Source organism: Vipera berus (assembly GCF_964194415.1).
Source record: "Vipera berus genome assembly, chromosome: 1".
NCBI lineage: Eukaryota > Metazoa > Chordata > Lepidosauria > Squamata > Viperidae > Vipera > Vipera berus.
This window is the reverse complement of record NC_138202.1, coordinates 72,295,443-72,318,797: the sequence shown is the minus strand read 5'-3', so window position 1 is coordinate 72,318,797 and position 23,355 is coordinate 72,295,443. Positions and strand designations below refer to the sequence as shown.

The 23,355-nt window shown below is 38.1% G+C and overlaps 1 protein-coding gene across 2 annotated transcripts in view; it reads right to left on the bottom strand.

Annotated features, from left to right (window-relative positions):
• Positions 1-228: 228 nt before the first annotated feature.
• The window catches only part of SLC8A3 (solute carrier family 8 member A3), a 220,630-nt gene continuing 197,503 nt past the window's right edge, over positions 229-23,355 (bottom strand). For both annotated transcript variants that reach the window (XM_081329600.1, XM_081329599.1), the window contains 4 exons: positions 11,405-11,529; positions 9,305-9,404; positions 4,232-4,507; positions 229-1,663 (listed from right to left, as the gene is read on the bottom strand). In XM_081329600.1, coding sequence (XP_081185726.1) covers positions 1,287-1,663; positions 4,232-4,507; positions 9,305-9,404; positions 11,405-11,529 — 878 coding nt within the window. In that variant the 3' untranslated portion in view covers positions 229-1,286. The remainder of the gene's footprint in view (positions 1,664-4,231; positions 4,508-9,304; positions 9,405-11,404; positions 11,530-23,355) is intronic.

The following is a 23,355-nucleotide window of genomic DNA, read 5'->3' as shown; positions in this document are numbered from 1 at the left end:
GAGCCAGTCAAGATCGAACTCCTGGCAGTCAGCAGAATTAGCCTACAATACTGCATTCTAACCACTGCACCACCAAGGTTCAAGTTAACATCAAACTATGGTTTAGTATTAGATTTAAATGTGGCTTTTTAAAAACAAACTTTGTTAAAGAAGGGATGCCATTATCTGGTCTGACAACGCTTATAGAGATAGTGCCATAATTTTTTTAAAACTTTCTTTAGTGTTTTTAAGAGCAAAGTCAAAGCAAAACAATATAATTCTTGAAGGATTTTGACTGATATTTTAACACTCAAAAAGTGTGAGAACTATATTTACATAAATTATTCTCTACTTAAAAAGAATGTTCTTCTTTTTTCACATATGGAACAAACTGATGGTGGTGGTGATGATGATAATGATAATGATGACAATAGTAATAAACTTGTGCTGGTTTTCTTTTGCTTGTATTTTTCACACTGCAGTTTGCATTGATTTATTTGCTGTGTATAAATAACTATATATATTTATATATATTTAATTCTGCAGTGCTAAAAGCTTTATGTTAATTACACAAAGAGATTTGCCATATTGAAAATATACATATTACATGTAATATCTTTACAGCTTGTTCTTCTTTTTCTTTTTTTGGTAGCCCAGGGAGGTGTATTACTTGCTACATGCTCCAGTTTTCAACTGTAGTTTTAATCTGTGTGCCTGTACGTGTTGGTGTCATGTCTATATGGGTTATGTTTGCACTTAAAATATAATAGCACTATAACTCTAAAACAAAGTGAAAAATGATAATTAAATGTTCATATAGAGTAAAAAATATAGAGCATTTTCAGCTCCAGCTCTAATGTGGTATGAACGTTGAATCTGTATTTTTTTTCAGCCCCCTTTTTTGTATTAAAAAAAGGAAAATAGATCAGGTAAGATTCACCCTTCCCAAATTAAAAAAACCAACCCACCCAATGCTTTATAAGATCGTCATCTGAATACGTGATATTTCGTAAAGTGGAGGAATGAACATTGTGGAGTTACAGCAGAGTTCTGCAAATGGGTACTTTTAAGAACTGCTGATATTTCTGATTTGACTGAGTGACTGATGTTGTTGGCTTTATTTTAATATCTGTCTTTACTTTTTATAATGATAATTTTGCCCTTCTTGAAGCCCAGTCATCCTTTAACCTGGGCAGTTCTGGAAAATTGATAGGGAGCGGTCACTCCTGGCCAGACAACACTCTGGTGTTCAATGAGGTATCAAAGGAGGAGAAGGCCTCCCTTTTGGCTTGAAATCTCTCCATGACTTAGAACCCTTTGATGTAGCAATAGGCCTCCAGGGTAGCAAATAAAATGTACAATAGCCACAGACTCACAAAAAGCAAAGTTGTGGCAAGTCTACACCCTTTGGGGCCTCCTAGTTCTCCTCCAAGATGAGGCCGTCTTCGGTACAACAGCACACTGATGCAGACAAAAGCAAAAATGGTGAACAGTGTCACAGAGAAGGCAAGAGTGCCGGCTGACACATGGAACTCCTCTCCTTGAGAAGCCCAGTAGAGGGCAGCTACTGACCAGGCCAGTCCAATGCCCAAGAAGACGTTGACTGCGTTGCTGCCTGTGACATTGCCAATGGAAGCATCTGCATGAATGTCTTGAACAGCGGCCGCTTTGCTAGCAAAAGTGTCTGGAAAGGAAAAGAAACAAATGCAGAAGTAGCAGTTCAAGCAGTCTTCCCATTATAAGAAAAGACAAACATGGTCCTGACGTGAAGAAGATGGGGACACCTTTTAGGGCAGAAAAAGAAAGGGCCAGCAACATTTAAGGTGGTGAATCAGTGTGCTCAAATGAGAGCTCACATGAAAGAGATGTGCTGAAGAATACTTAGTCCAATCAGTCCCACCAGTGATATCTCATGAAGAGAACAAGGTCTTAACTCAAGTCTTTCCCAGTCTGGTAATAAATAAATAAATAAATAGATAAATAAATAAATAAATAAATAAATAAATAAATAAATAAATAAAATAAATAAATAAACCTTTATTGTCAAAGTACAACATGTGTACATTGAGATTAGCTGAGCCTCCCCCTGTGCTCTCTCCCCCCAACACACAGTGACAACAAACCCTCCATCCCACCACACTATGTGAACCAACTACAGCACACACCGGCCTCCCAAGTCAATTCTGCATAAGATTATGTCCCATTTAAAAGCCTAACAGCCCACGGATAAAAGCTATTTTTCAGCCTGTTGGTACGGCTGGCTATATTCCTATATCTCCTACCGGATGGTAGGAGAGTAAAGAGATACCGTCCAGGGTGTGAGTCATCCCTGAGAATCTTCCTCACTCTTCCAAGGCAACGAGCCCTGGCGATGTCATCCAGTGGTGTCAGGGGACAGCCCACAATGTCTTGTGCTGTGCTCACTACCCTCTGCAATACTTTCCTATCCGCGGCTGTCAGACCAGCATACCAAACCACAATACCATACGAGAGGACGCTCTCTATGGTAGACCGGTAAAAGAGGGTCATTAGCTGTTGTTCTACCCTGTTCTTCCGCAAGATCCTAAGAAAGTGAAGCCTCTGTTGGGCCTTTCTAGCCACCTGGGTTGTGTTAACTTTCCAGGTCAGATCTTCACAGAGTGGGATGTGTACACTGACCCCCATCACATCTGTCCAAGAGGTCCAAAGGACCATCCAGCACTCATACCTGCTTGTTCCTATTCAGCTGGGGATCTTATTCTGTTCCATTCAAGCAAAAATAACCACAGGGCCTTTTAGACCTCCAATGTGGAATTTGGGGAGATTAGAATCTGGGGGAAATAGCAGTAGCATGCATATCTTTCCTCCACCCACTTTCAAGGCCTCTGGTGTTTATTTGTTTAGGATCAGTGTTTCTCAACTTGGCAACTTGAAGATTGTGCACTTCAGCTGCCAGAATTTCCCAGCCAGCCATGCATCTACAGATCTTTGAGTTGCCAAGGTTGAACAACACTGGTTTACATGAATGTCCAAAGAGGTTCCAGTCATAATAACCTCCCCCTTTCATGTCCTGTACTCCAAAGGGGAATCATACATGCAAATGTTTCCCTTTCACACTTCCGTTTACACCCAGAGAGATTTGATAGGTAAACTGAAGATGGACAGCACAGGTTGCAGAGGGATGGGTGTGTGGCTTCTAACTTTCTTTGGTACAGATATAGATAAAAAAATACATCAACTTGTACTCTAAAATTAACGATGGTCTATATTGCATCTATATTTTTTCCATTTTTGGGCACTTCTTTTTTTCCTGACTACTTTTTATTCATGATTTGGAGTTTAATCAAATCATGTTTTTTAAAAAGAAGCAGATGTTTCTGCAGGAGTGGGTGGTGTTAAAATAAGCAAGACAGCAAGTGGGACCACAAGTGATGCTTGAGGAACAGTATTTGGCAGCATGTGCAGCCCTACTTTTATTCAGTGGAGCAAAAGACAAAAGCACTACAGTGATTCTGAATTGTATCCCATGTCTTTTGGCTGTCTTGACTATGTGAAATTATAAGTAGCATTTAGTCTTAGTAGCAAGAGGGTTTGTTAAATGATAGCTGTGTTTATATGCTATCATTTAGCATAAAGTACCTTAAAGTGTGTTGTTTTTTTGCATAAGAATGAAAACAATTAGAAACCTGTTTGGTGGAAGTGACTTATATTTGTAAGCTAATTTGGTACTAATATGCACAATCAAGGCCGTTAATTTTGTGCAAAGAAGGAAAATACTAAAATGTTCCCTACTCCACAAACAAATCCTATCAGAAATATTTAAAAGAATAATTTCTAACAGTTCAGCCACAATATCCGTTCACTGGCTTCTTGAGATAAAGTATGAGACACTTTATCATTTGCTGACATTGCTTTTTATTTATATGTACATATGTTTGGAAGGCACAATACATCATAAATTCCAAACAGGCTGATGGGTGTTGCAAAATATTTCTTCATTATTTTTCTTACTTGACAGCCCTCCAAGGAGTTAAGTAAGGCACACATAATTTCTTCTCCTTGCTTTTCCTTATAAAAATCCTGTAACTAGCTTTCAGATGGCCCTGCTTATTCTCTTTGTCTAAGCCTGGATATTTTTTTTTTAATGTCAGTTTTGGAGGACATTTCTGGGACACTGCACGTAACTCTGTGATAGTTTGCAACAATGGTTAGTGATGGAGTAGTTAGCAGCCATGTGGTGCTACCTGTCTGTCTCAAAGAGTCTCAGTCTCACCTGGGACTGAAGTGCCAAAGGCCACGAAGATAACGGCGGTCACAGAATCCTTGAGGCCAATTGTGCAGCCAAAGTGGGATGCCAGATCTCCAATGATGGCAGTGAGCATGCCGATGATCAAGATGGACACAATGAAGCAGGCCCAACCATTGCAGTACTCTGTCGGGGGCACGCAGGCAAAGAGCACTTTCCAGAAGACGGTCAGGAAATGCATGACATAATCAAAGCAGGAGGGCAGGCGCTCCTCGCCAGACTCATCCTCATCCTCTTCACCTGCTGTAGGAAAGACAAAATAGAGAGCTTCAAATCAGTGGATGTTATGCAAAACTCCAACTGTCCAAGCCTAGAAACAGTGAAGGGATAGCAGGTCATACAATCATTACTTTATTGGGTTGCTCCTGGAGGTACTGTGGGCGTTATCCATTTCTCAGAATAGCTTGCTTTGAAATATGCACATCAGGTGAATAGGACCCAGAAAACACAGTTTTCCAAACTTTTTCATTGCTTATGTACATGCTTGAACAGCCTAGTGTCAAGCTTGAAGCGCATGCACGATATTGTTGCCACTACTGCTTCTTAGCTTGCCAGTGTACTTCGGGGGGTGGGGGAAATGGGGGTGGGGAGAAATGGAATGCGGACCCCAGACAACAAAAAAGCCAACCATGTGAACCAAGGACATTTCAACAGGTGTCTGCCAACAAACAAAGACACTTTCCCATAGCAATATTTTAACACTTGATTGGACAATGTGACCTGCACTAATAGGGAGAGGGAGAATTCTATATTTTAATTATAGCAGTTTGCGCAGGAAATAACCAGAGCTGGGTTTGCTTTCAATCATGCCAAAATGATGCACTCAATAAAGTTTCTCACAAAGAGATTGGATCATCTCATCGGTGCTTACTTGGTTGGGTTCGTTAGTTGGAACCTTGACAGCGAGTATCAATTACCGATCTGTCCCTTGAAAAGGTATTCCATGAAAATAGCCATTTAGATAATTAAATATGTTTCACAGAATAATAACCCTCCTGCCTGCCCCATATGGTTCATGGCCATTTTTCTATTTAGAACAATCATCTGATCAAAAAAGAGAACATTCCAGGTTAAAGGATAAATAAGGCTAACTGCTAGAGCTGTTACTTCTTTCCCAATCTTCAGGTTATTGGGTAGCTCATAAGAAGCTTCAGCATATATTCCAGTAAGCTACTTAGGAATGTCTAGCACAGTTATACACAGCTAGCTGCCCTTTAGATAAGGAGGATGCAATAGAGCTAGAGTTCTCATCTTAATAGGCATAGAGGGCACCAAAATTAGGAAACCTCCATCCAGTGCCATGCTGGTGTTTCATCCAGAAATTTGTCCTGATTTTGTCTTCTCATTCCCAATCTTCCTTCACCTATGAACATTGGTTACTGGCTGTTTTCTCTGAGTCTCTGCTTCTTGATCTTGTCACCTGTCTTCTTCCTGAAACTGCTCTGCTTTCTGGATCACACAGTTCCACCTTCTCCTATGGGCACGAAGCCTTTAGAAGCTCTTTGATGGTAACCGATTTTCTTGCCTATAGCATTCTGTGTTGTTCTTCCTACTTCCCAAAAAGTACACAAGGATCTTTTCATAGCATACCTCTATGCTTCCTGAAAGGCTACCTATTCAGTTACAGATGATCTATATAAAATCCAAAACAGTGGTGTAACATGGAGAGCTCGGCATACTGAGGAAAAATCAGGAAATTCCATCCCCTCAAAGCTGACCATGGAAAAAAGTCTTTTTCTAGTCAAAAACTTTCATGAGTGATACAAAAAAAACAAGGCAGTGTTAAAACTGTACTTTCATTCCTTCTGATTTTATTGGTTTCTGGAAAGCTAGCAGGGATAAACAGTTTGAGACTGCACTGGGGTTCCTTATCTCTTGTAATGATAATATAAATCTTGAAAGTAGGTAACAGCAAAGGAAGCAATACTTAATGTCCTTAACTTTGTTCTTATATGAGCACCTAGAGGATGACCACATTTATCACCATAGCAACAGTGACAGCATGGTGGAAAGATTGAAGGTAGGCAATCTTTTTCATCTTTTCTCAGAAGAAGCAAGTATTTGAACTAAAGTTATTCAAAGAAATTATTTCCCACACAATAAAGTAGTTGAACTTCAGCATTTGGTGCTAGGTACAAGACAGGAAGGCTCATTCTTCTCAGTGCCCAAGGTTACAAGATTGATTTCTCTTGCACAGTACAGTAAAATTCAGGAGGGGACCAGCTCTGGTGCCTTAAAAGTCTTAACTGGAGCTTGATACAAAAGGTCAAGCTTGGGATTAAAGAACTCTTGAGTCCAAGGAACTGCTTTAAAGCTCAAAACAGTATTTTCCCTCACAAAAGTCCCAAAGGTGCTTTTTCAAGAGGGAACTGGACTTTCTTGTTTTTCTTTGAAGATGTTTCACTTCTCATTCGAGAAGCTACTTCAGCTCTGAAAAAGCACCTTTGGGACAACCATGACCTGGATGATTGAGAATCTCCATAGACATTTCCCCACAAACATTTCACTTAGTAAAAGTCTCCCTCCAATTTTATTTCAGCAATAGATGGCTACTACAATTGTTTATTACTGTTAAACAATCAGGAAGCAATCCATCTCAATCTATGGCTGAAGACCAAGAAATGTACTAGGTAATCCCAATCTACCTTCATTCCAAAATGCTTGTCTATGTATGCTTTGCTGGTGTGTGTGTGTGTGTGTAAGGAAAAAGAATGCAATAGTATTTGGGTAAATACATTACTACCAATGTGGATGTCACAGATTGAATTTCCATACTCCCCTTGAATTGCCATACCCCCTTGAAGTCTTTTCTTTGGAGTGAGGCTCAAATTCAGATGCCAGCTGACATGGGCAGAACAATCAAAAGGGTTCAGAGTTTCTATGATACAGCACTAGGCATTGGAGCTCTGCTGGTTAATGTTTTCTTACCAGCTGGGCTTGTTGTAACCTTGGACGTTATGGTACAGATTGTTTACACTGCTGTTTTTAACTCTGCATGCTAAACTCTGCATGCTGTCCAGAGTTACTGCTGTGAGATGGGCAGCCATTTCACTCAATCAAATAAATAAAAGTTAGCAACATATTTTCATCTAACAGCTTTGTATCTGGGCTTCAAACGGATTACCTTATTCAAGAGGTTTCTTGCAGTAAACACTTGGGTGGCACTGGGAAAAATGGGTGAAAAATGAAATCTAATTTGTTTTGTCTCAAATGGTTTCCATCAACTTCTCTTGGGATTAGCCATGACTTTGACTTGCACCCTACATCAGAGCTCTGGGCAGCATTTAGCAAAACACCCACTCAAACTTCATGACCTTCCCTATTTGGACAGAGTTCTTGGCTCTACAAAACTTACTCTGGCTACTTAGAAAGCAAGAGGGTTGTAGTCTCCAACTCTCTTCTTCCCCTTTTGTCTCCCCTTCTGTGCAATGCATAAATTCAAAGGATTCTTTTAGAAAAGAAAAGCAAGAGAGTGGAGGAGTTGGTAACTTTAGTTTTCAGACTTCTAATCACTGCTTTTTTCTCTCCTTCTCTCTCTCTTTTTCAAAAAAGATCTGTAATGGTGCCTGTGACACTTTCTCAAAATCTCAAATGCATCCATTGGGCACAAAATGTAGGAACTCCTGTTTTTAAGCCTGTCCTTGCTAGTGGCAGGTTTTGCATCAACACAATAAGAGCAGTAGATCAAACAGGCAATGTTTTCCACCTGAACATCACTGTATCTTAGCATATCTGGCACCGGCAGTTGGCTACCATGGATGAGGGCAAATTCCTGAGACTGAAGACTTGCATAGAGTAATCTTGAGAAGAACCCGTTTAATAATATGCGCTATTACAGGAAGTATCACAAAGCAAGGAAAAAATAAACTTGAAAAGGCAAAGGAGAGATGTGGGAACAACAAATCAGCAGTTTGATATAAACAGGCCTTTGTGAAAACAGATCCTGTTGACTCGGATGGTTTTTATTGTGGGGTATGAGTGATTTGGGCTCCAGGCAGAGTATTCCCCAAGCCATGCTCAAATAGTGAAGGAGGAAAAGAGGAGTAAGAGAGACATAGTAAGTGTTGAAAAACTAACAGCTCTAAGCAAGGAAATCCCACAGCTGGTAGTGAGAATACTTTCATAAACAGAATGCTTGGGATTTTCCTTGCACTTTTCCCATTGTTTCAGGGAAGCTCACATACAGCAGAAAATGTAGACTTAGTGGCAATGAACTCTCTTCCCAGGAAGAATGCTAGTATCCAGCTAAGATGCACTCTTAACATTTGCAACAGGATGCTATGACTATTTAGTGAACCATAGAGTTCCCTTAAAACAGAGCTCCTCAGTGTGCCTAGCCACAGAAGTATGTGGATTTAAAGCACTGTTTATCACTAAGGAGGCAGGTTCTGTGATATGTGTTGAAATGAGTTACTAAGGTCTATCCAAAGGAGGAAGCATTCTAACTTAATTGAATAGATAAATCAACTAGTTAGATTCTACTACGTTAATTAAATAAAAACAGCTGGATTACTCCAAATGAAACCCAACTGATCAGTCAAGAACAATTTTAATAGTGTGGGGTTAATTTTAATTACTGGCAGTGAGAATTAAAGGAATTAATTTTTCCTAATCTGATTCTGGAAAATTACAGTAACAGGAATTATTTTTTTAAAAAAACAATTTCTAATAATCAGTGAAAAACTGTTCTTTATTAAACTGTAATTTTTCTTTTTATTGTGATCTTACATTTCCTGGAAATTTCACCATTCAGTGATTTTTGAACACCATGTTATTAAATAAAACTTTAAAAAAACCAAGTAATTAAACAAAAATTCTTTAGGATCAGCCTTAATATGCACACATTTACTATCCAGTGCATGGACAACTCCCCGCCCAAAATCAAACCAAAGTGAAGCAAATTAAACTCTTTTACCAGTCCATAATATCTATTCATCAAGGACTTCATAGAAACCCCTGAAGTAATTTATATTAGAATTGCTCCCCCACCTCTGGGTGATTGCTTCCTTGGCTGAGTACAAGGCATTCATTTTGTCTCACCTGCACTGACAGTAATGGCTTCTATGAACTGGTCTCTCCATGAATGAGTTCCTACAACCAACGCCAAGTTTGTCTTCTTGATGAGCTTGTCCACTGTACTCTGTCAATTAGAAGAATACAAAGAATACTGGTTTAACTAAATGCCTTCCTTTGGAGCATTGTTCAGTCAACATGGAGGCTGACTGAAGGTTTTAGGTAGCTGTTCCAAGCAGGCGTCTTCCAAGGGTTTCATGACAACGTAACCCAGAATTTCCATTCCTTATAAGTGACCTGTTCAAAGCCCTCCATGGCATGGGGCCGGAGTACCTTAGGGAACATCTGCTGCCGGCATCAAGCTCCCTGCGCCCTGTGCGTTCCCACAGAGAGGGCCTCCTCAGGGTGCCACCGATCAGAGAATGTCGATTGGTGGCGCCCAGGGGGAGATCCTTCTCTGTGGGCGCTCCGGAGCTGTGGAATCAGTTGCCGGTAGAGCTCCGGATGGCGCCCGATCTTCGCTCCTTTCGTCGCGATCTCAAGACGTTTTTGTTTGTACAAGCTGGCCTAGCCTGATGGGGATTGGTGGGGTTTTTATTTTTTTGTACTCTTAATTTTATTTTTGGGGTTTTATTATTGTATTAATTGTTTTAACTTGGGCAATTATTTAATCTCTTTTTAATGTTTGTACTTTGTATTTGACTTTTGCCCTGTGAACCGCCCTGAGTCCTCAGGGAGAAGGGCGGTATATAAATATTATTAAATTAAATTAAATTAAATTAGTCTTAACTCTTTGAGAAAGTTTTTAACTGCAAGGAGCTAACTTAAGCCATAGATAATGTCCATGAAAAACGAAAGAAATGAAAGGTATAAACCTCATACTATAAGTAGGTCAGGAAGTCATTTTATAACAGGTTGTTTGCCAAAAGTCATAGCTGCATCATTAAAAAAAAAGAGGGCGCCTTCTGTTTCTTTATTCATATAAAACTTTCTCCTTTCTTGGTAAATGCCATTCTTCTTTCTTAGCCTTTTCCACAGCCTGCGAAGTACTTTTGTCAATGGATAAATTGTTTTCCATTCATACAGTAATTCCCTTTCATAATGGCATGAACTTAGCATGCTTACGTTCCTCTACAGTGTTCTATGAGTCTTAGCAGACTCGACCTGGATTGAGACAGACATGTTACTAAAAACAATTTCCAGGGCAACCAACCTTCAGAAACTTGTTTCAGCTAGATGTAAGGGCATGTCAGTTTGGCCTTTGAGTCATTTGATGGTAAGGATTAGCAACTGAAAACAGCAGAAATAAATATTTGGCATATTTCCCTGTTAGTTTCTCACATATATAGTGTGGTCATTCTTTTAGCTAGAAGCAACCACACATTTCTTAGTTGGTTCTTAGTTATGTATCTTCAACACATGAATATTTTTATTATTTATTAGATTGTATTTTATCCTGTTTTTATTATTTTTTATAAATAATTCAAAGCACAGCCTAACCTTCCTTCTGATGTACGACTCTCCACCTATCACTGTTCAGAAGACAGTGGTGAAACTTCTGGCCATTCCTTTACTGTTTAATTAGGACTGTATTCTTTAAAACATCTCTTAATTATTTTCGTTCAAACTTGCTCTCCCTAACCTCATTTATTTTTCTCATTGTCTTCTCTTCCCTCCCAAGGACTTAGCCTGGACTTTTGCCTTAGCTTAGCCATTCCACGCAACTCTCCTCTTTTGTTGAAGCCTTCCTTTTTCCCTTTGGTCCTCTTCCTTTCCTCCGTTTAGCCCTGCTAACCAATTTTTCTGCTAAGTCCTTTTCTTGCTCTTCCTTCCCCTCATTTCTTGTCAAAAACTCTGAGTACCCAGTGCTATGTATTGGAGTTACAGCGTATAGAACGCAGATCGACAGATACCACCAGGTGGCACTGTAACGTGACTGCTGCAGGCTGGGTTAGTTTTGGCGGGAAAGTCCAGTTTGAATTGATTGGCTGGCAGCACACCTGGCCAGGTATAAAAAGGGCACAGGTAACCACATTCCCCTGTTGAATCTACCTCCTAATAAAGACCTGAACTACCTGCCTAGCGTCGACTGTTTCCTGAACCCACAACATTGCACCCAGCACTGACCTTGAACTCATAGGACTCTTCAATGATAACCTCTAATTTTGGATGTTCACCCAGGATTGGCTTTCCCATTTCTGCAATGCGTTTGGCTTCCTCTTCTTCCATGGTCGGCTTTCTTTCTGCCGCTTCTGTGGGAGAAAACATGAATATACAGTGAGCCTTCAATATACTAGTAGGAGGACAAGGGAAAAATCAATAGCAAAAGGGCTGGATTTGGGATTTAAATGGTTTTGTTCCTTTTTTTTCAAGGGCCACATTTGCCTTCACCTTATATCTGCCTTCACCAGAATTATCCAGGCTTTGTGGCAGTGATACATTTTTCATCTTTCAATTCCCAGTCAGATACAAGGTTTTATATGTAGATTTTTTTAAAAAATTTTTTTATCCCTTATCTCCGAAGACTCAGGGTGGCTTACAATCTAAGAAGCACAAATCAATGTGCTTAGCAATAGCCTTCATTCTATGTATATGCCTGCTTATTAGGGCTTTCGGGGGCCCCCAAGCGGCATTTTTACAAAGTCAGCTTATTGCCCCCAACAATCTGGGTCCTCATTTTACGTACCTCGGAAGGATGGAAGGCTGAGTCAACCTTGAGCCTGGTGGGACTCGAACCTGCACTAATTGCAGGCAGCTGGTGTTACCTAAGGAGGCATTAGCCCACTGATCCACCAAGGCTCTTGGTGGAGCAGATTTATTGCAGAAAACTAGGAATTTAAATGAGGAAGAAACTACTCATCAAAAAGCACCCCAGATATAGGAAACTGTTATATTATGAAGTATGGCAGAGGATACAACCAATATATTTTTCTCATATTTTTATGTTTTGCTTTTTAATATGACAAGACCTGAATGAAACAGAATAAGAGAAGGATAAGTTCATTCTCTTTACAAAAATGGGGCTTACAGAAAATATTGGAACTACTTTTCTTTTTAAACTGTTTGCAATATTATATTTAAGTGCTACCTGTGGGCCACATAATTCAGCACAGAGTTGTATGCATAACCCTCTGAAGTATAATCATGCTTATATTTTTGCTGGATTGTGGCCTTGGTAATTTAAACATTAATTTTCTATTTAGGTTATTGTGAGGGCTTATCATCTGAAATATGACTCATACATTTATTAAATATACATGCTTCCTTTTATGAATTCCTAGATTATGAAATGATTATGTTGTGTACCTCTCCCATTTCCTGCTTATTTTGCCATGAGCAAATCTGTGTCCAAAAATCTCACAATTTGGATCCAGTATTTTAATGTTTCAAAAGAGAGAAAAAGCTGCATGTAAAATGTATTTCTCAAAATATCAAGTTTTTATTTATTTTTTTGGAATACCTCTGTTATAACAGAGTTTGCAGTGAGCATTAATCCTATCAACTATCATTCATGAAGAAAATCACAGTTCTTATTTTGTTAAGCTTCTATAGAAACAATTCAAGATTTCAGTAGACAAAAAAGAACAATATAAAATACATCGATCAAGGGAAGGAAATCAATGTGTGCTTTTGTGGCACTCATTGCTATCAATCCATCTTGGAAATGACAAATGCAACAATCATTACTTTCCCTCCCCAAAAGCCAAAACTTAGATGAAAAGTTTTTTTTAATTATTTGTTCACATTGCAGGGAAGAACAAACCTTCGGCTGGTATCTGTTAATCTCTTCTACTACATTTCAGTTCTGTATGTACTAGCATATATTTTATTCTATGTTTTAATTTATTTCATTAACGTTTTATCTTTCCTGAGAGATTTGTCTTGTATAAAGAGGAAAGAAATGCACATATTTTCAGGAAAATAATCAGTTTTTATCTACATGGGATAGACGTTCTATTGATGAGCAGGCTGGAAAAAACTTTATTTTCAAAATAGGAGGGGAATCAAAGCGCCTCAGGGCACTGGTGTGATATAATTCACCTTATAAATGATTAAAAAATGGATCTTACTATGGCAGGCAGTGGACATAACAGGAGATTTTACGAATATTACTAGCAAACTCAGCAATTGGGGGAAAAGTGACATTCATTTAACTTTGGGAGTCCTTTTTTTAAAAAACCAAGATTCATGTGGTATCTAAGGGTGTTTTTCTAATACAATTTTCTTGAAAGTTTTAAAAGCAAGAGTAAAAATTAATACAAACTAAAATAAAGTGAGAAGGAGAAAAGGAAGGAAAAAAGAAAAGGCGTAGAAGAAAAGCAGAAAACATTGGGGGCAATAAGCTGACTTTGTAATAATGCCGCTTGGGGGGTGTATGAAAGCCCTAACAAGCAGGCATATACATAGAATGAAGGCTACTGCTAAGCTTGTAAGCCGCCCTGAGTCTTCAGAGAAGGGCGGGATATAAATGGAATTAAAATAAATAAATAAAATAAATTTAAAAATGTATAAAGAAATGGCTTCTTTACAGCGGTTGTAAGTACAATTGTAGCTTTACCTCTTCTTCTAAAGTTACACTGTGACTCTCTCTTTTTCTATAATCTATCCCATCTAATAATAAAAACTGTAGATTATAAATTCTTTTTTCCCCCTGTTTTACACAAAAAGTTCATGAGGGGTTTTCGATCAGCAGTAAATGTAGATATTGTCTTTTCTCTTATTAAACAGTTCAATTCGGCCATCTTAGCAAATTCTATCATCTTCACTAACCATTCTTCAATGATATACATTGCCAAAACTTTCCAACTTTGAAAAGATAAATAAGATAATTTCTGTGATAAATCACAAAAAAGATAAAAATAATCCCACTACAGTTATCATCTATAAAAACAAAGTTCCATGATTCCCCCCGCAACCATTTAAAATATCCCAAGAAGAAAACTGCTGGTTTCAATTGTATATTAATATTGAAAATCCTCTGAATCGGTGTATGCATTTGAACCCCAAATTTTCTTTATTGCTTTTTACACGTTCACCCAAGCATGGCAAAATTATCCTTCCTGTTATTCACATTTCCAGCACTGGTTTGAAGTGCCTTTCCGAATAAATTTTCTGGTATTGTATACCAATGGTATATTATTTATAAAAATTCTCCTTAAGATTATAGTAAACATCAATCCTTTAAACCACACATTTCCCAATTTTTCCATATATAAAATTTTTAGTCCACTTCATCATACATTCTTTCGCTTGTTCTTCTCTTTCAAATTTCAATGAAAGCTTATACATTTCAGCAATCACATGTTCATCATTTGTACACAATTCCATTTAAAAGTCAGTCTTAGAACACTGACAATGCCACCATTTTTTTGTCTAATCTTTCCGATAATGGTAAATAAGAAAACAACTGACTATTATGTCCTTCTGCCATCAGTTGTTCTTTTGATTTTTTTTAAAAAATTCCCCTTGACAGAATTCTAGTATTTCATGGTGTGCTAATCATTTGTGTTTGCCTATTATTTCTTGTATAAGGGACGCGGTGGCTCAGTGGGTTAGGACGCTGAGCTTGTCGATCAGAAGGTCGGCGGTTTGGTGGGTCGAATCCCGAGTGCCGCGTAACAGAGTGAGTGCCTGTTACTCGTCCCAGCTTCTGTCAACCTAGCAGTTCGAAAGCACGTAAAAATGCAAGTAGAAAAATAGGGACCACTATGGTGGGAAGGTAACAGCGTTCCGTGCGCCTTTGGTGTCTAGTCATGCCGGCCACATGACCACGGAGACGTCCTCGGACAAGCGCTAGCTCTTCGGCTTTGAAACGGAGATGAGCACCGGCCCCTAGAGTCGGAAATGACTAGCACGCATGTGCGGGGGAACCTTTACCTTTACCTTTATTATTTCTTATCTATAAAATGCTTTTTGTGCTGAGAGCCACAAAAGTGCTTTAGGGCAGAACCTAGATTTGTATCTGTTCCATATTCTCAATATAGCACATCTAACAATATAGAAGTCTCCATTAACCTTAACCTTATTGTACTGCAAATACTCCTGCCACTCAAATCTCAGGTCATGTTTTTCTAAGTCTAAAAGTCTCAGAAGACTCTCAAAGGTGCTTTTTTCAAAAGGCAACTGGACTTTCTTTGTTTTCTAATAATAATAATAAAGTTGGAAGGTACCTTGGAGGTCATCCAGTCCAACCCCCTGCTCAGGCAGGAAATCCTATACCATTTCAGACAAATGGCTGTCCAGTCTCTTCTTAAAAACTTCCAGTTTTGGAGCATTCACAGCTTCTGGAGGCAGGTTGTTCCACTGATTAATTGTTCTAATTGTCAGGAAATTTCTCCATAGTTCTAGGTTGCTTTTCTCTTTGGTTAGTTTCCATCCATTGCTTCTTGTCTTGCTTTCAGGTGCTTTGGAGAATAGCTTGACTCCCTCTTTGTGGCAACCCCTGAGATATTGGAACACTGCTATCATGTCCCCACTCATCCTTCTCTTCATTAAACTAGACATACCCAATTCCAGCAACCGTTCCTTATATGTTTTCGCCTCCACTCCCCTGATCACCTTTGTTGCTCTTCTCTGTATTCTTTCTAGAATCTCAACATCTTTTTTACATTGTGGTGACCAAAACTGGATGCAGTATTCCAAGTGTGGCCTTACCAAGGCATTGTAAAGTGGTAATAGTACTTCATTTGATCTTGATTCTTTCCCTCTGTTAATGCAGCCTAGCATTGTGTTGGCTTTTTTGGCAGCTGCAGCATACTGCTGGCTTATATTTAAGCGACTGTCCACTAGGACTCCGAGATCCCTCTCCCAGTTACTACTACTGAGCGAGGTACCACCTACATTATACCTGTGCATTTGGTTTTTCTTGCCTAAATGTAGAACCTTACTTTCCCTTGAAGATGTTTCTTTTCTCATTCAGGAAGCTTCTTCAATTCTGACTGAATGGTGGACAATGGAAGGATTTATATTCCTTGACCAAATGACTGCAAGGAATATAAATCCTTCCATTCCCCACCACTGAAGAACTGAAGAAGCTTCTTGGATGAGAGGCAAAATGTCTTCAAGGAAAAAGAAAGAAAGTCCAGTTGCCTTTTGATAAAAGCATCTTTGTGGCACCCATGACCTGGAAGACTGAGAATCTTCATAAACACTTAGAAGACTCACTCTTCTTTCCACTCTTTTCATCCAAACCAAACAGTAAATATAATTTGAAATCAGGTAAACCCAAGTGTTTCCTTTGCATCTTGTAATACCTTATATTTAACTTGTTACCATTTGCCATACAAATTTAGATATAACTTTTTACCACAGTGTAAATGATACGACTGGTATTGTCTGAAACAAAAATTCTACACAAAACGTTCATTTTTATCACAGAAATTTTCCCCAACAATGACAATTGTAATTACCAACAACTTAATATATTCTTTTTTAATTTCATTCCATGTACTAATGTAATCATTTTGAAATAACATATATTTCATATTTGTCATGGGGATACCAAGATATTTTATCTTCTAAATCTTTTCAGTCATCAATTTCTTTGATCTTCTTTTTCCATATTTTTGAAAACATATTTGTCCTATGATTATTAATTTTAAAACCTGCAAGTACATACAATTTTTTTAAAAAAATTCTCATTGATGTCTCTATTCCATTTATCCTCCAGAATCAACACCAAATTATGGTGTTACAAAGTGCCCTTGACTTATACGTTTCTTTTTAAATCCCACAATTCCCTCATTTTGTCTTATATTCAAAATATTTCAAGATCTAAAATAAACAGGAAAGGAAAATGGTCATCTCTGTCTTGTTCCTTTTTATATCTCATAGAGCATATTTAGATCTCCATTGATAGTGTTTTCTGTGAAGTGTAGTTCAATCTTATCAGTATAAAAAACTTGCCAAAATTCATACTTTTCATAATTTTAAGCAGGAAGGGCATGTTCAAATTGTCAAAGGCCTTTTCTGCATCTAAGGAAATCAATGTGGCTTGTTTTTCAATGTGTTGCTCCAAGTATTCCAAAATGTCCAACACATTTCTTATATTATGCTTTAAATATAAGGTGAGTAAATACCCACATTGATGTTCATGAATTGCAGAATTATTTTAAACCTCTCATCCAAAATCACTGTAAACAACTTACAGTCATTATTCAATAATTACATTGACTAATAGTTTCCTGTTAGTCAAATCTTGTCCCTCCATAGATATTAATGCTACATTAGTTTCTTTCCAGCTGTCTGGCATCCTTCCCCTCTGTAAAATAGAGTTTGCAATATTTTGTAAAAGTTGCAAGAGTTCATCCTCAAAAGTATTTCTAGTTAAGAAACCACATTATCTGTTATTACAGAATATCCCTATTGTAATTTCAGTAGCATTTTCTTTTCTTTTTGTAATTTGTATGTCAATCACTTCCCTGCTTTATTTGCAAATTCATTTTTTTATAATTCATCTTAGTGTTGCTGTAGAAGCTTAATTTGTTGAGTAATATTTATTTTCTATGGAAACTTCTTTAATTCCTTCTTTTTTATATCTTGTTACAAATAGCTTTTGTTTTCTTCCCTCTTCTTTTTGAGTTTACTATTAGGTTGTATAAAATAACCTTTTATGAAAACTTTGCTTGTGTCCCAAACCATTCTTATATCTATATGTTTATTAAGATTACTTTTGTTAAAAAAACTTTTAATTACTTTTTACAATCCGCCACTATTACTTGTAGTCTAGGCACTTTTCCTGTTTCAGTCTTTTTTAGAGTTTCAAAAATTGCTTGATTGTTGCGGTCTATTCGTGGCCAATTGGAAGATGGGAAAAATATATGGAAAATTATGCCAATACTAGCTGACAGATGCACACAAATCCCTGTAACATTTCATAGTTCCCATTCTTGATTCATTTTGACCATAATCCATTAACCCTTTCACCTTCTCTACTTTACTAAGTCAAAAATTATATTACACATGTGGATGTAGTTATGTTTACATAACTGTTATTTTTGTGCTGATGCCACAAAACTTTATTGACTATATCCTCTACAGCATTATCAGTATGCAGAAGGATTTCTAAGAAACAAACAAATAAACAACTCACCTACATTCTTATTGATAAGAGGGATGAGAAATAATAACACAAATAAAGGAGGAAACTAAGAAACAAAGATAAAAATCAAAAGATAAATTATGGGAAAAAAGTAAATTGGTGAAATAAATCAGATTGAAATAATTCATCATGTGATGTTTGCACAGTTTCATGTGATTTATACTAAACACAAAGATATTTCAAAATTTGGGCTGGAATAAGTTTAGAAACAGATTTACAAGCAACCAGCCTTGTCCATGGTACTGAAAGATTTTTTTTAAAACTTTAATTGTACTGATGTTCACTGGCTATTTTTCTTACAATTTATTAATTGGTGCAGCACAATACAAAGCTTACAATTAATACCAGATGTACTATGTCAAACCAAACACTGGAAAACTGAAGAAAAACTTTATTTGCATAAATGCTATATAAAAGTGCAGAAAAGAACTTTGAAGAACTAATTAAGCATAGATGTATTTAAATATCCTCTCAATTAATTAGCTACATTAATATTCTGTAAAAATGTCTGAGTAAAAATACTGAATATAATTGTTTAAATATATTTCACTCTTTCTCTCTCCCCCAAGAGTCTTTGTTTGCTTTTATTCTTTATCTTCATTTCTCATTCTGTTTTTGTTCTTTACATTCTATTCGTTTCGATAAAAAGCAATACATTATTTTTCAAGGATGTGGCTTATTATCTTTTAAAATATATTGGTGTGTACTAGAATTCACCTCTCCCCCTTCAATGTTTTACACTTTTACATCTCTGCGAAGAGTAGTGGACCACAAATTAAGCCAAGCCAAAATAGGCAAACATCTAAGAAATCTGAAGACAGCTTTGATTGTGCAAAATATTCAAGATCAGTTTTTCCCTACCTGGCCCTCCCTGGACCATTGGCACTTTCATGAAAATGGAAATCCAGTTGAAGACATGACAGTACTGGTTGTAATTCTTTATCCCTTAGTAAGTAATAACTTCTATTCCACACAATGGATTTTTCTTTTCCGAAGGCAAAAAAAAAAATCTATTTTACGTGCCAACAATATTGCAAAAACCACTTCTAATTTTACATTCTGCAGTTGTTATTGTTTCTATTAGAATCTTAATCACAATTTTTACAGCTTTCTGTGTATCAGAAATATTCATTTTGGCTCTATTTAAAATAATCTTTAAAAATGTACTTAATTGGGAGAGATAACAAAGTCAGCCAGAGTCAAAAGACAGCCAAGGCACTTTAAAATGTGTAGTGATTAATAGTCCAATCCTGACTGCCCACAAAAGATATGCACTATCTCCAAAGAGCATTACAGGTGCAATCCCCTTACCAGTGTCACATGATATGACCCATCCCACTGCTTGAAAAAAAACAACTGTAGAGTCTGTAGCTATGGTAACAAGCATCCTTTTCTCTGAACTCTTCTCCCCTTTCTCTCCTGAAATGCTGACCTTTCTTCTCTGAGCGGGCATGCCAAACAAGCACAGCACAGAGGGTTCCTTCTGTATTTATGAAGTGTTCAGATTGTTTTGTGAAGCACAAAGTGCTTCAAACGATAAATCCTGCACGACTCCTGACCTCAAGAAATTATTCAGAAAAACAACAACACAAAACAACCACCCCTCTGCATAGACTTCATATATCATTAAAATCTTGTCTCAACATAAAATCTCAGGTACAAAGTTTATCAACTCTATCGAGCCAGCTCACGTTTCAAAGTACATAAGTATTCCTGTTTCGGGTGATGCCATCTTAATTTATCACTGCAAGAAAAACAAATCCATCCACCTTTTGGCATCACCAATATATCAAACTGCCACAACAACAAGTGCATTTCACCCTACTCGGTCTCTGGGATGGGGGAATTCCACCTCTCCCTTTTTATGTTGCATGAGTGAGGAAGGGTGAACTCATCAATTGGAGTGAGCAGGCATTCCCCCCCCCCCCGCTTCCTTTGATCCTGAGCTTTGGGTGTTCCCTGGTAAGGAGGGTCAAAACAGCCTCTCCTGCTTTCACTGGAGTTTTACAAAAACCAACAACAAAAGGAATTGAAAACAAGCAGGTGTGTCATAGCTGAGAAAGAGTCAAGTTCAGAAGGCAGCAGTGATGAGAGGAAAAGAAATCCCGACCCAAGGCAAGCACCTCAGCAGAAGTTTTCAGACAGCAAGAGAAACCATCACTGTTTGGATCTTCAAGGCCACTGAGAGGCAGAGTTGAGAAACAGGGAGGAAAAGAGCCTGATCGATCTTCAAAACCAAGCAAACCACGCTGAGCTCACTTGCCTGCAGCAACCTAGGTGCAGAGGTCTGCAAACCAGGTCCAGAATTAGGACTGTGAGGGCTGGGTGGGGTTGGGGAAGAAAAGCCCATTCCCGAGTCTTAAAAGGAGTGAAAAGTGTTTACATGCAGATTGGCTACAAGAGCTGAGGATCTCTCTCTCTCTCTCTCTCTCTCTCTCTCTCTCTCTCTCTCTCTCTCTCTCTCTCTCTCTCTCTCTCTCTCTCTGTGTGTGTGTGTGTGTGTGTGTGTGTATGAGAGAGGGAGATTTAAAGAAATGGTTGAGAAAACCATGCTAATATAGAAATAGGGACATCGAAATAGAACATCAGATGGAAATGTATAGATTAAATAAGAATAAAAGTAGAATAATTGTTAATTTATAGTAAGGTAAAGGTTCCCCTGCACATCCGTGCTAGTCGTTTCCGACTCTAGGGGCCGGTGCTCATCTCCGTTTCAAAGCCGAAGAGCCAGCGCTTGTCCGAAGACATCTCCGTGGTCTGTTATGCGGCACTCAGGATTTGACCCGCCAAACTGCCGACCATCTGATCGACAAGCTCAGCGTCCTAACCCACTGAGCCACCACGTCCCTTAACTTATAGTATTGAGAAGCTAATTGAATAAGATAGGAATTTAAGTTTGTATGAGAAAACAGTTTTGTATGGGAAATGCAATCTCTGTGTCTGTGTTCTGTACCATTTTTTTTATAAAAACCCTAGCAATAAGAAATAGTTGCACAAAAGAACATTAGTAGATAGTATATACTACAATGAATGCCAGCCAAGTTCCTAATACTTTAATGTTTCCTTGTGTGTTAGAATGAATGAATGAAAAAGAATCAATAGGGACTATTTACCGATTGGGTCATCATAATAGAGGGGTAAATGATTCTTACCTATCAGCACCACAGAAACTACAATAGAAAAAGCCAGATCAAAGTTATAATACAGTAGTTTATAATGATTATAGCAGCTCTTTATTCTTTCTTTTTTGATATCATAATTTCTGGACTTTAATTCTCATTTTCACTAATAGCCGGAATGTATATTAGAGCCATCCTGAAGAGGCTACGTGAAATAGGTGCATGGGTTCATGTAGTAAGTTATTGACTTGCATCTCAACATGAAGCTATTATGTTTCTCCATACGAATGGGAGAAAAATTGTCTAAACATCTGTGGAGATATAGAGAAAACAAACCACTTATCTCTACTTCCCCTGTCTGCATCTATATGCTCTGGTTTGTGGACCATTTGCAAAGTCAGCCCATGTATAACATGCTGTGATGAACCAGATATGAAGTTATTAGAATGCAAATAACTGTTGCAATGATCTCTTTCCAGCGTACATTGCTAAAAGGCATTCTGAGACAAATGTTCAGTCTCAAGTGTAGCCTAGAGATGTGCACTTATTAAAATACATATTCTTCACATCCATGCATATGGATTGCAAGATCATGAGTTCTCCATTACTTGGTAATGTCTGAGTGGGTTGCAAAGGCTGTATGGCCCCCTTAGCTCTTCCAAGAACAAAGAAGTGAAAGGGACTTTTTGGAAACCACTCCCTACGTTGCCTACTTAATTGATCCTGCTGTCTCATTCTTAGCAATACTCTGAGTGATTGCTTCTGAAATGCCTGCACACACCCCATGTTTCTAAATCATTAAAATGCTCTTCTTCTGCTGACTAAAACATAGGATGACAACAGTGAGAACAATAGCACTGATTACTAGTATTGCAAAAGCATTTCCCCCCCCCCCCCTGCTTCTGGCAGTCAAGGAACTTCACAAAGACCACATTACATGCATTTGGGGGAGGAGTGGTAGAAGGAAAGGAAGGCACAAGTAAGCAAAAACCCACAATTAAATACAGCAGAGAACACTGAGTTGTAGGCATTGTTTCAAAATGAGAAGATGAAAATCTGACAGAAAGGAATTCCAGCTGTGCTATTGCCAGAGGACAATCACCTGCAGGCATCAAGTAGTAGGGATTTCAAGAGCAGATCCATAAGGCAGGAGAAAAAAAGCTAATGTTTCTTTTGTGGTGTGGGGGGGTGTCTGTCTGTGTTTGTGTGTGTGTGTGCGCGCAGGTCAACTATGTCAAGGTGAACACTGCCAAACTGTAACTTATTAATCATTCCAGATTTGTTTGAATGAGCCTTGGTACTCAGCTTTCAACAGGGGTTGCACCCTAGACTCCCAGCTGCCAACTTCAATTAGTCTGAAGATGCAGGGGAACAAACCTGTCAGTATTTCCTTAATTCCCATCTCTGCTTTCCAGATATTGCAAAAGGTTAGGGAGGAAAGAATCCCATTTTTAGCACTGCTCATCCGGAATTAAGCAAGTGTTAAAGGACAGGAAGCTGATAAGATGCTCTCTTTCTTGACAAGGAGAAACCCAGACAATGCATTTCTAAGTAGGTCAAGAAGTTCATCTTACTGAAGTAGCTTCCTAACCAAACGGGAAAAATAAATAAATCACTGCTTTATTTTATGGACAAAAAAGAAAACACCTGTGTAATTAATTAGCTAATGTCTGTAAATAAACATTAGTCATAAGACTTGCCATAAAGACTATCAGTTGCCCTTTCTGTGGTACATCTTTTCAGCCTCCCTTATTCAGACTGGTGAATAATAAAATAGATAAATGCATTAACTTATGTAAAAGTTTGAACGGACACCATGCTAAACATTAAAATGAGCAAAAGCCATTTTAAAGGTTGAA